We start from the raw sequence: 12,912 nt of genomic DNA on the forward strand, positions 1-12,912 counted from the left end.
CAACCAAAAGCATCACCCTCAGCCCATTCCACAGGCCCCACACTGGACTTCTTCCAGGTGCATCTTCAGAAATGCACTCCTCATTCCCCCCATCGACTCACATGGTGGAATAAGGACAAGGGAGGGGCTCTGCTGGGGACATGGGGACGTGGGAACATGGTGAGGTGGAGGCTGGATCTCGGCCAAACCTGAGGAAGGAAAAGTCAGCCCAGCCTTTCACCCCAATATGTGTGCCCGGAAATCTGGCCAGCCAGGGCTGAGTGAGCCCCACCCAGGGCAGCCCACTGGACACAGTGACCTTGGGCCAGAGGAGAACTCAGCAGTGACCCCAGATCCCCCAGATCCCAGCATGGCTGCCACCCCTTTCCCCAGGCGGAGGGGAGAATCTTCTGATCACACAGACCTTTGAGGAAGTGGCTCGTGAGTGAGCCATTTGGACACCCTGAGTGTGTGCCATGTGTATTCACCTGCCAGTGGGTGAGGTACAAAGGCAATGAAGCTGGGGAACCTCTCACTCTGCAGACCCCAACCCATCATTAAAACCTTCCAGTGACTTCCAAAGCAATGTGTTCATTGGGGATCTCAGGAGCTCAGACCTGTCTCTTAGCATGTGTTCTCCTTCAACTAGCCAGGTAGCCTGCCCTCCCCTCACAGCCAACAGCACCCTCCCTGATTCCTGGGAAGCTCTCCCATCTAGAGACCCACACCCCAGCAGAGTAGGTCCTGCCTCTCCAGCTTCCTGAGGCCTCAGTGTCTGCCTGACTATCTGCCCTTCCACCCCAGGGACCATCCAGGGCAGGACCAGACACAGAGCTGTGGCAAGGAAGGGCTTCCACAAGTTTGGAGGAAGTGGCATCTCTCTCTCCCCAATTATCTATCACACAGAGGAAGGCACTCTGCAGACCCTAGGCCACCCAGACTGAGACCCCACATTCTGCCTCCAGAAGGGGCCCAGACTCGGGAGACTTCTCTGAAATGTCTACGTGGCCCGTTCTCCAGCCTCTCCTGGCAAGTTACCATTGTCCTTCTCCTCCCCACCCACACAACCAGGGTGACCCATGTGGCTGCACAATATGTCTTTTTTGCCTTGTCTTCCCTGTCTCCTCAGCATTGGGCCAAGCTCTGTGGACAGAGGATGAGGATGCCAGGGCAAGGCAGCCTCTTACCTTTGAATGAGAGCCGGACCCGGGGCGTGGCTGGGAGGTGGTCCTGGGTGGGGGTGGCTGGCCAGGCCCCAGTCAGTAGGGAAGCCCAAAGGAGAAGACCAGCAACAGGCATTGTGGGAGGGGCCTAGGGCCCAGGAAGCAGGCTCGGCTGTCTGGACACCTGGAAAGGGGGAACCAAGATCAAAATGTATAAGGCAGATAGGGGCGTCCTCCCCTACCAACTCTCCTTGCTCACACCCTCAGCCTGGGACCATGAAAGCCCCAGTGTGCAAACTTGATATACTTTTTTGTACCTGCCTTTGTCTGGGAAGGTGTAGCCAATGGGCCTGAAGACCAAACAACCAGGTGCAGCCTGGGGTCACCAGAGCTAACAGGGGCCACTGGAGACTCAAACAATGCCCCCTGCCCCAGCATCCTGAATTCCATTCACAGGGTCCTGCTGAAGCAGGCAATCTTACAGTCCCCTCCAGTTCCCAGCAGGCTCTCTCTTTTGTGCCCACCCCCAACCAAATGGGCTGCTCCTTCCCTCGCCCACCTCAAGGATTGGAGGAAGAGATGGATCCAGTCCTGCCTGCTCCAGCCAAACCTATCCTCCCAGTACAGGGAAATTGAACCTGATTACTGGGGTAGAGGCATGGGAGAGAGTGGAGGATAAGTGAGACACACACAGACAGCCCAAAGTGGGAGAGACAGCAGCTAGAAAAGGGGAGGCAAAATCTGAAATCACAGCAGGAGGGATCCAGGTAAGATGTACAGAAGGACTTGCTGCCAGGTGAGTTCCAGCTCTGCCTCTAGAGAGCAAAGAAAGTGGAGCTGGGATGGCCAACAGGCCTGGGGCGGGCTCTGAGCCAACCTCGGTGTCCTCAGAACCCCCATATCCCAGCAGGTCCAAGTTTTGATACTATGTTTTTCAAATATTGTCTCCCCAGGCAGGCTGGCTGTTGGGTAAACGCAGCCCAGCACCAGTTGTCAGAACATATTGCTCCCTCCCGGCAAAACCCAGCGCCAATTCCCAACCCCCCCCTACCCAGATACACTGGGGGTGGGGGCACCAAGAATGACAGTGTGAGCCTCATCCTCCAGGTCTGCCCTGTCTATTCTCTTTTCCCATGGGAGGCAAGACCCTAGGCCCATTTCTAAGACCCTGGAGTAGGGTGACAGGTATTGTGGCCTGTTAATCCCCTGCACTGGCTGCCATATGCTGAGGCAAGGCCCAGGATCCACATCTGTCAGGCTCCACTCAACAGACCCTGAGGCCTCCCTAGACCCACCTCCCCTGGAGCCCCGGAGCCCTTGCCTCTCCTACCAGGGCAAACCACTGGTGGTTCTTCAGACAGGAAGTGCAGCTTCAGGCCTCCTGGCCCATTCCCCAGGTGGTGCCCTCTGTGGGAACACCCTCTCCAGAGTGCCTGACACACCTCTCAAGTTGCTTCAAGATCCCCCACCCATCACAGAAGCTCCCTCCTGGGGAGACTGGCTGGAGGAGGGGAGAACAGAACCAGCCCCTCCCCCAGTCTGTTGGGGCACAAAGCTGGTGCTGACTGAATAGCAGGCTCTGGTGAGAGGGGGCAGGTAGGAGAAAGGGCTGTAGAGCCACCATCACCCTCCGATACACCTGGGAGGCCCCCACTAACAGTTGTGGATATACACACGTCCACACTTGCATGCCCACACATGTCCTCACAAGCATGTGTTTGCTCAAGAACTTGACCTGCTAGTGGGGTGGGGCTCAAGGAAGCTGGGGAACACTGTCCTGGCTTGGGGAGGGCAAGATACAGTCTGGGTCCCTCAGAAACCTTTGATCCTATGTATCAGGGGGCTCAGGTTAACTCACATCCCCCCCCACCCCAATAACCTCATTTCTTCTGCATCCATTGTGGTGGTAACAAGCGCAGGGTCACCAACGACAGCATTAGAGCCCCCAAGGTATCCAGGAAGGTGGAGGGGTTTGCCCCACTGGGCCTTTACAGGGACCTCTCACAATGCCCTGGCCCTTTAAAGGAGTGAATGGGGGGTGATCAAGTCTGCTGGGGCTTCAGACCCAAGTCCAGGCTCCCTCTTTGGCCGCATGAGGGATGGAAAAGAAGAGAAGAGGGAAGGAAGAAGAGGAAGACAGGGACAGAGAGAAGGAAGGGGAGGGCACTTCCACAGCTGCTTCCCCTCTGCCAGCCCCTAGATGTATTCCACTTAGCCTCGGCCTCAGAGAAGCCCCCAGTCAGGCGAACCAGGTGGGTGGACAGAGAAGGAACAGCCACCGCCACCTGGGAGCCCACCAGGAGGAGAGCAGAGAAAGAAGGAAAGAAGCCTGGCGGGAGGGAGCAAGGGAGGGAGGCAGGCGGGAGGGAGGAGGAGAGAGGGAGGAGAGAGGGAGGGACGGAGGAGAGACGTTCGAACAAAGAACCGAGGAGCTGGGGCTGGCAAGGGGTGCAGAGAAGGGGCAGCCAGACAAGGGGGTCTGGAGGCACCTGGGGGTAGTGCAGGGGGCTAGGTGGTCGAACCGTCTGGCCTGATCCAGACCTCTCAGGCTTAGAGTGAGGTGGGGGGTGGGGGGCGGTGAGCAGCTTGCCTCAGAGAAGGGAGGTTAGCTCCTCAGAGCTGAGAACTGCCTGGATGGAAGGGAGGCAGGAGCAGGGGCTGCGGGGGAACACGGGATGGAATTATTAACAGCACCCCAGCCCTAAGATATCCCCTCTACCCCCAAGCAGGCCACAGATCCTTTCTGGCTCCTTGGCTTCCCCCTCCCCCAACACCCATGGACCAGGAAGCGGAGCTACACCACCACAGCTGGGATTGAAACCCCCCTTTCATGGTCAGGGGTTTCCCAGTCAAGGTCACCTGGGCTCAGTTTCATCCTCCCCGTCAAGGTATGCCTGACAGAGCATGGGGGGCACTGAGGCTAGGCTGCTGGCCTTCTCTCCCCCAACCCTAGCACTTCCGGGCTTGGCTCCTTCAGAACTGAGGGGCAGCAGCAGGGGTAGGCTTGCCTGGTGCCCTTGCCTTCCAGCACACCTTACCCTATGGGTTTAGGCACACTTCCTGTGCAGCCTCAGAAAAGGCCCCAGCTCTATCCGACTCCCTGGGCTGGGATGAGCCTCCCAACCCCTGAATACAGTTTCCCCGGTCTCTGCAACTAGGACAGGGGCTTCTGGGAACCTGGGTGAATTCAGGAGAACTGTAACCCACAACCTGGCCCAGCTCCAGGGTGGACACACCAGTGCCTTCAGGTAATCCCCCTCCCCCAGGTGTTCATGGGCTGGTGTTTTCAACACAGTTATCTCAAGAATTGTAAGTTATTTAAGCAGCCAGCCCCTCAGCCTCAGCTCCAGCTGACCCATCCTGCCAGCCCTGCCTCACTCCTGGGCTACCTTGACACTCTCTGGTCCCACTTGCTCTAGGTGAGCCCACCAAGCTCCTAGTGTCCCCTGCCCATTTCACCACTGGGGCCCCAGCCTGCCCAAATGGGAGGGCTTAACAGGCTCTCCTACCTCACCTACAGCCCACAACCAGGTCCCTAATTCAAGCAAGATTCCCTGCTGGAAAAGCAAACCCAAGCTGGCAGCTGGGGGTCAAGGGGCTAGCACAGGGTTCGGAGAAAAGCTTCAGGGCTGGAGGTCCTCCTGCCTTGCTGATCTGGGGGACCCTCCACGTGGGATCTGCCAGTACAGCGCTTCCCTTACAGCAGATGATCTGGATCAGGACACTGAGGCAGAACAGGCGCACCTAAGGGGAAGAACGCTGCCTGAGGCGTTAGTGGGAAAGAGCTGACCCAGGAGAAGGGGTATCTGCTCCAGGAACGTGGGGGGTGCTTGGGAGCACCCACCCACTCAGAATCTTATGATTAAAAAGTTGTTTTGCACACTGGTGACCCCGCAGGACACACCAACCATACATCTCTATGTCCCAGGGAACAGGCAGCCCGGACAGGTACGGCGCCCACTCCAGTCCTATCTCCCCTGCATCCTCGGGAAGCCCGCAGCCTCTCCGATCCCCGCTCCCCGGACACTTCCGCAGAGTTACAATGCCCCAGGTCCCAGAGGGATCGCGGGGTGGCCCGACACCCTGCCCGCTCCCTCCCGGTTCCCGCCGCACTCACCTCCTCCGCGGCGGCGGGGCCTGGGCTCCCGGGCGGCGGGGGCGGCGGCGGCAGAGCCGCTCCCGGTTGGGCCGGCCGGCGCTAGCGGCCCCCCGGGGCCATGGCCCTGCCCGCGCCCTCTCGCCGCTGTGCCTGAGCCGGGGTCGACGCCGCGGCCCGGGTTTTAACGGGTTCTGTGGGCTTCGGGCGCGTCAGCAGCCGAGGCCCCGGGCCCCAGCCCGGGCCATGGGAAGGCTCAGGGGCGCTCGGGGCCGCCTCCCCCCGGGTGGGCTGCGGGCGCCCCCTGGCCGGCGCGCCGAGGGCGCATTCCCCGGCGCGGGGCGCGGGCGACGGCGCGCGCTCGGCTTAGGGGAGCTGCGCTTGGCTCGGCCCGGTGGTGCTCGCCTGCTTGCTGAACTGGGGCCGGGCGGCCGCGCTGGGCTGCGCCGCTCCTCGCGACGCGCCCTGGCCCTGTGCTGCACTCGGGGCTCGCCGGACCGCGGCCGTTCGCTCCCTCGCTCGCTCTGGTCTCGCGGCCGCCGGCGGGACGGGGCGCTCGGAGCCGCGCGGGGAGCGCAGGCAATTGGCCGCCCGTGGGCGACATTTGCATAGCGCGGCCCCGCCCCGCCCGCCCCGCCCGGCCCCACCCCCGGGGCGGGACCCGCCCGGCCGCCGCCCCGCCCCCGCTCCACCTGTCCGCGGGCTGGGCCCGGGGCTCCCGGGCTGTGGGGCAGTCCGCGCCAGGGGAGACTAATCTGCACCCCGCGCCCCCGCCCTGGCTTCGCGGGCGGCGCCCCCGCCCCGCCCTGGCTTTGTCTCTCCGTGGATACACCGTGCACACCGCGTCTGGTGTTTACTCGGGCACTCAACTCCCTGGCGGGAAGGGCTGGCGCGCCGGGGAGCAAGGAGCCTGCGCTCACCTGCTCACCCCCTGCCGTGTCACTCATTCCCACTTGCTGCGGGCCGCGCCTGGCCCCGCGCGTGAGTCCCGCAGCTTAGGACCTAGGACTGCCCCAGCCGCTCAGCAGGTGGCGGTGCAGCCCCTGGGACGACTGGCATCGCTGGACCTGCTCGCTGTCTCCAGCCCAGGCCAGGTCAGCAACCCAGCCTCACGGCTCTGTCCACTCACTCAAGGGCTCCCTGTGATTCCCCAACGTCCAGCCCTATTTCAAGCCAGCAGCCCGATGCATCCATCCCTTATAGTTCCATACTCCTAGAGAAGCCAGATAGGCTGGGTGGGCCTCCTCTCCTAAAAGGGACATTTGCTTTCAAATGGCCTCGTGATGACCCCAGGACCCAGCAACTGAGCCAGAGGCCTACCCTGATCCCAGGAAGGGACCAGACACCCAACCCAACCCCCAAGGCCATGGCCTCACCAGCCAGGACCACAGTCTGAGCCCTACCCCATGCACTTTGCTGAGGTCCCAAGGGGCATGGGCCCTCTTTGTCCTCTCCTTCCTTCTTTCCCTTCTCCCTCTTCTATTCCCTCCTCTTCCTCTTCTCTCTCCTTTTCTCCCTCTTCCCTCTCCTGTCCTTTCTCTTGCCCCCCCTCCTTTCCCTTCCCCTCTTTCCTGTCTCTTGCTCTGCCTTCCCCTCCTCTTCACCCTCTTCCCTTTCCCCTATTTTTCCTTCTTTTCTTCCTCTTTTCTCTTCCCCTCCTTCTTCTTCCTCCCCTTCTCCCTCTTCCTCCTCCCCCCTTCTCTTCCTGGCTAATAAGACCCCTTGGAGAAGGCATCTCTCTCTCTGATCTACTGACTGGTTGACTGTGAATGTAGAGTGGAGTGGGATGGTAAGAACCCAAGTGAGGGTCTTCTGTCCCCAATTTGGAGTGCTGGCTCACATATTTCAGGCAGAGACCATTTGAAGCAAGGAAACACCAGCCTGGAGTTATGGTGGCTGCAGTGACAGTGTCTGCACCCCTACTGTCTGTTACGTCTCATTTAAAATACTGTGATAATTGTCCCTCCTCACCCCTACTCCTCGTACCAGGGTCATCCCAAGGCCACCACCACTCTGCACCACCATCACTGTGGTTTCCAACACCATCCCTTACACACTCCCCCACCCCCATGCCCAGTTTCCCTGGTGTTCTCATAGCCTGGCCATCGCTGTCACCACCCCCAGCATCCTCATCATCATGGTCACTAAAGCAGAACTGTTAGGACTTGCCAAAGATTCCAGGGTGCTGGGTTGGGAAGAAAAGAAACTCAATCGACTTGTCCATGGAGCTCCACTTAGACCCACAGAATGGACATAGTACATGGAGTCCTTCTGAGGGGTTGGGGGGGGCACACAGGGAGAGGGAAGAGACCTATAGCTGAGCCCACCTCACACAATGGAATGCCAGTTCTCTCCTAACAATCTGAGAAGGCTGAGTAATAGATATAAATAAAAGCAATCATTGCAGCAGTGAATCCACACAGCACCCCTGCCTGGTTCCATGCTGGGTTGGCCATCTTGTATCATGATATATATTATTATACATATAAAATATGCATTATTGGAAGGAATACAGTAGACCCTCCTACAATTTACCTTCAATTTAGGGGTCTAAAGATGCCTTGAGCCCAGCCCCAGATGCCACATTGGGAGGCCCTGCACGCTGCCAGCAGAGTTTATGATTATTTACCCCCAGGCACTTCACAATCCCTCTGAGAAGCAGGTTCTACCATCAGTCCGTCCCCATTGTAGAGATGAGGAAGAGGACCCTGGGAGAAGCAGGATAAGGTGTGTAACCACTATGCTGTGGTGTCAGAAAAAGGTGGCCTTTTCAGGAGTTATTGGAAGGCTCCAAGACGGAAGGACCAGGCCACGGGGCCCACATGGAGCCAAGGGCCTGCAACCCAGACAGGCGCTCGGGGGCTGGCAATAAGTGCTGGAGCCCGGCGCAACACTAACAGAGCTTAATAAATCTTTACTGAATGAATAAGAGAGCAAATCCCTGCAACACCAGATCCAAGAGCGAACATGAGCCAAGAGCCAAGAGGCCGGGAGCCAACTCCTGGTCCTACCACCTAGCTCCTCTAGACTAGCTGCCCCCACCAAACACTTTCCCTGCCACCCAGAGTCCTTCTGTCTTCCTCTCCAAAAGCTACTCAGCTTCTAGCTCTACCTGAGAGCCACCTTGGATGCCCTGTGGGGTCACCTGAAGTGAGACAGCCAGGCCAGGCTGACTTCCCCCTGCTGGGCCTCCCTCCCTCTTCTGTGGGACACTCAGATCTCAGGTATGCTTCTTCTCCAGCTCCCCCATGGCCCATCCTGGTTCCAGTCTGGATACACGAGGTAAGGGCAGACATAGAGACATAGAGACCCCTCTAGGGTCCCCCTCCTGGAGTAGCCCCCTCTCCCTTTCAAATGGGCTCTGAGTACCTACAAGATAGACCCTTGGGGTGACATCCTGAATGTGTAGCCTTGGGCTCATGGCTCAGTCTCCCAGGGCTTCTGAGATGCTACAGAGCCCACCAACAGGGGTTACAACTGGGAAGGAACTGGCCCCCTTTGTCCCAGTCCCCACCCGGGGTGATGGTGCTGGCAGCAGGCAGGAGCACTTTGGAGTTTTTCCCCCAAACACTCCCAGCTTTTCAACCTGGCCCAGCCTTTGTTTCTGCTCGCACTCATGCCTGTTTCTTTTCCTTCTGGCTCTTCCAGACTGTGCTGTGGGGGACTGAAAGGCAGCCCTGGGCCTCCTGCTGCCTGTCCATCCTCTATCTCTCTATCCTGTCTGCCTTTGTCCAATCTACCTCAAGTGGGGTGAGAGAAGCCTGCTATACTGGGTAACCTTGAGAGATTTTCTGCCCTTCCAGCCTCAGCATCTGGAAGGGGAGATGTGAGAGGCCTGGGACTCAGGGACCCACCATGCCCCCTGGATGAAGGTGGCAACTAACCCAGCACCCCCTCCTCTGGCCCAGTCTCGGGGGAACCTGTTTCCCGGGCCTAGCAGGCTGAGCAAGCCCTGGCCCGCCCAGCCCCAGCGTTGCTGGCTCAGGTTTCCCCACTTTCTGGTTTTCTCATCTCTCCTGCCCCAGGCGCAGCCTGATCTCTGGCCCAGCCCTCACCGCCTCCCGGAACTGGATCTCAGAGACAGGGAGTGTTGGAAAGGGGGCCCCCAGGAGGGGGGTGCAGGGCGTTGCTTAGGCAGCACTGGGAGGGGGGCAGTGAGGAGTCCCTGCAGCCCAGGCTCAGGATGGGGTTCAGCTCAGCCTCCTCCTGCCCAGCCGGTCTCAGGGGCTGGCTCCGAGCCCATCAAAACCTGGAATAACCCACCTCCCTGGCTGCTTCCCAAACCCTCCTCTAGGCTTTTTCTGCTGCTGTCCCCTCTACCAGGAATGTTCTTCCCAGATTTCAGCACCACTGTCGACTGAGTTTCCTCTAGACCAGAGCCCTTGGCCACCTCCTTCACCCTCAAACACTGTCCCCTTCTGCACAAGGTGCCAGCTTACTTTCTGGAGGCTGCCTCATCCTCCCCTGCCCTGCAGGCAGAAGCTCTACACTATCACATCTCTAGGTCTTTGCACATGCTGTTCCCCTATACCTGGCATTGCTTTCTTATTTCCTTCTAGAGCCTTCAGGCCTCCCAGGAAGTCAATCCCCATGGCTGAGTCAGGAATTTCCTTGGGCCTCTGTGGGTCCTGCATCCCCAGTCAGCCCCTAGGAGATGCTGCCTGGGACCCAGGTCTCTCTGAGTTCAGAGTGAACAAGAGAGGGGGACACAGGGCTCCAAGATCCCCACATGTTACTTTACTACCTTCATCCAGTGTATGTATTTGTGTGTGTGTGTGTGTGTGTGTGTGTGTGTGTGTGGTGAGGGAGGTGGGGGTTGGGTGGGCCCAGGCTCGGCTGGCTGCCAAGTGACCCATGACCATCGGTCAGCCTGAGCATATCCTGTTTAGACAGAAGCCAGACAGTCATCCCTCACCCACTCGGGCCTGCCCAGCCCCTGCCGGAGAGTCCAGGTCTTGGGCCTAGAGCTCAATCCTTATCTGGCTCCAGAGAGGCCTCCTCTCCAAGAATTGCGTTGGGAATTCAGTGTTTCCTCTGCCCTCATAGCAGAGACCTTTACTGAGAGTGCTGAATGCTGAGTCAGTAACTGTCGGGTAGCCCCATCCACTGGGTGGGGGTGGGGGGAGTGGAGCCTGGCTTAAGAGATAGGGTCTGTGTGGAAAAGACCTTGGATCTGAAGTCCACCTGTGAGCACCCACCAACCACTCCTTGGCTTTGCCCAACTCATTTGGGGCAGCTCCATCTTTCCAGCTACACAGGCCAAGAAGCCATAGAACCAGCCCGGACTCCCTGTCACATCCACATTCAAACCATCAGCAAATACTTGCAACATCATCTTAAAATATCAGATGAACACTGCCCACCTTCTCCCTGGTCACCAGCTCTGCAGCCATTGCCTATGCAGCCACCACCTCCATGGCCAAACTTGTCCCTTTCCTGACAAGTACACGTGTCTCCTTCCTGGGCTCCTATTTTCTGTCCTTGACTCCTACAATCTAGTCAACCAGGATCCACAGAGACCCTGTTAAAATGGAAGCCGGGTCAGGTCTCTCTTTTGCCTAAAGCTCTCAAAGGCTCCTACTTTGTCGCGAGTCAAAGCCATGTCCTTACAGTGGCCAGCCCCCTCAGCCCCTACCCGACTTCTGACTCCTGTTCCCCTGCTCTTGGCCACAGTCTCTTCATGCCTCCTCTTACACCACTCCAGACTCAGGGCTCCAACAGTGACTTTTCCCTATGCCTGGGTGCCCTGCCAACAGACTTTCATGGCTTACCTCCTTCAGGTCTCTGCTCAGGTAATAGCTGACCGCCACCACCCCTGAATGGGAAAGAGCTGAGCCCAGGGCCCTCTGATCAGAGACTGGGAGCTGCTTTTTACCCTCATCTGGGGCCGTCTTCTCACACTCACCTGGAGCTGAGGATGGGGCAGGGATGGGTGCCCATTTGCTGTTTCCTCCTTTACTGAAGAGCTGAGCTGGGAAGAGAGTATCTCAAGCTGCAGCAGCAGGGACTCAGGGTAGACTCTGCCTTGACTTAAAAGTCAGTGAAGCTCCAGCTGTGAGACTCCAGAGGGTCAGGTATAGCCCCTTAGGCAGAGCTATGCCTCAGAGCTAGGGGGGACCCGGGCAGCCCCCGACAAAGATGATGGTGATGGGCTGTGATCCGTGGGGTTTCTGGCTGCCTCTCAGGCTCACATCTGCTGCACACACCCCATCCATGTGTCTGTGTGGCCACAGTCCTGGGGGAGGGAGGCCCAAGGAGGGTCCTGCAGCAAGGCCTGCAAGCTGGGATCTGGACTTACTTAGTTCCAAATGACTGGGGAATGTCCCTTCCGTGACAGTCATCGTGTGGCCTCCCCTAGTCCCTCATTCTCTGCAGGGAAGTGGGGCCCAGATGAAGGCAGCCCCCCCCCTCAAAGGGGGAGGGGTTGGTGGGCAGACACTGGGCACCCTGCCATCCTGGCCTTCTTCCCTAAGCCTGGCTCCAAGTTTTCCCTGAGGAAGGGCTGAGATGTGAGGTCACTGTCCGGACCCTCAGACCAGAGATCTAAGGACAGAACACCAGGAAATGGAGGACCTTGACCAGCACTGTTCTGCACGGCAAGGCGTTGGGATTGGCCAAGAAGTTTACTACTTGTGGACTATTTCCCTTTCACAGCACATGGCCTCTGTGCCTTAGAGGAGGGTCAGGCAGCAGGGCTAATGTAAGTGGAGGGGAGCCTGGTCTTCCCTGGCCAGCCCAGTGCTTGCTAAGTACTCCATCCACAACGATGAGCTTCTCTGCTCTCTGTGTGTGGTTGGCAGGGTGACAAAGCTGAGCTCATGCTCCCTACCCCAGGATAGGGTGCTTTCCTGTCCCGTGAGGGTTTGATTTCCAAACATAATTAGACAGAGTGGACACCTTGGCTATACCTGACCTCTGGACCTGCACCTAAAAGCTGGGGGCTCCACCTGTGCTACCCGCGGAGTCTTAGGAAGGATCAGGCCCCTGACTCACCTTGGCCAGAACATCATTGTGTACGCATTTAATAGAAGAGAATACTGAGACTTTGAGGAGCAGGGGGTGGGGGCAAGCTTGTCTGGGGATTCCAGACTAGCGCCCCCTTGAATGTTGAGGTGCAATCTCAGATTGAGGAAAGAGTAGGACTGGCCTGAGGGTTATGAGACATGGCATTTTAAAGGATTTAAAATTTTAAAGGATTCCTTTGGCTCCTGGGAAGCCAAAAAAAAGCAAGCTGAGGGCATCTTGGAGGGAGGGCAGGAGCCTGGCTGGATCACTGGGAGTGCTGCTGGCTGTCCTCAAACTCAGCCAGAGTTCCCTCATCTTTCCCTTGGAGCTCATCCATAGGGTATGACCTGGGATTTTGAGGTGGGGAGAGAGGCCTCCTTCCCTGCCTGTATACTCTCCACGTGTGGCCTGGCTGGCCAGCCTCCCTGCACCCCTCTCCTGAGACAGTGGTTGAAGCTTTAACTCGAGGACAAGTTTCTGCAAAGCTCCTGTTTGCTGCCAGAAGGAAGGAGCAGGCACCAGCCTAGTTGGAGAGGTAAAGGGGGTGATATATGGAGGAAGGGAGGGAGCAGGGCCTGTGCGGGGAGAGATCAGAAATCCACACTCCACCCTCTGCCCTGCCTGTCTCTAGCTCCTCCAGACTAGCTTCAGGGACCTTGTTCTTGCCTC

General features: G+C 58.3%; 1 protein-coding gene across 3 annotated transcripts in view; it reads right to left on the bottom strand.

The window, feature by feature from the left end:
• Positions 1 to 5,794, bottom strand: part of SEMA3F (semaphorin 3F) — a 29,741-nt gene extending 23,947 nt beyond the window's left edge. The window contains exons 1-2 of one of the 3 annotated variants that reach the window (XM_058726868.1): positions 5,260 to 5,794; positions 1,167 to 1,326 (exon numbers count right to left, since the gene is read on the bottom strand). In XM_058726868.1, coding sequence (XP_058582851.1) covers positions 1,167 to 1,278 — 112 coding nt within the window. In that variant the 5' untranslated portion in view covers positions 1,279 to 1,326; positions 5,260 to 5,794. Of the gene's footprint in view, positions 1 to 1,166; positions 1,327 to 1,701; positions 1,724 to 5,259 lie in introns of those variants that run through there. The other 2 variants (XM_058726871.1, XM_058726869.1) reach the window with 2 other exon arrangements.
• Positions 5,795 to 12,912: the final 7,118 nt, after the last annotated feature.

The sequence above is a fragment of the Neofelis nebulosa genome, chromosome 4 (genome assembly GCF_028018385.1).
Source record: "Neofelis nebulosa isolate mNeoNeb1 chromosome 4, mNeoNeb1.pri, whole genome shotgun sequence".
Classification (NCBI taxonomy): Eukaryota; Metazoa; Chordata; class Mammalia; order Carnivora; family Felidae; genus Neofelis; species Neofelis nebulosa.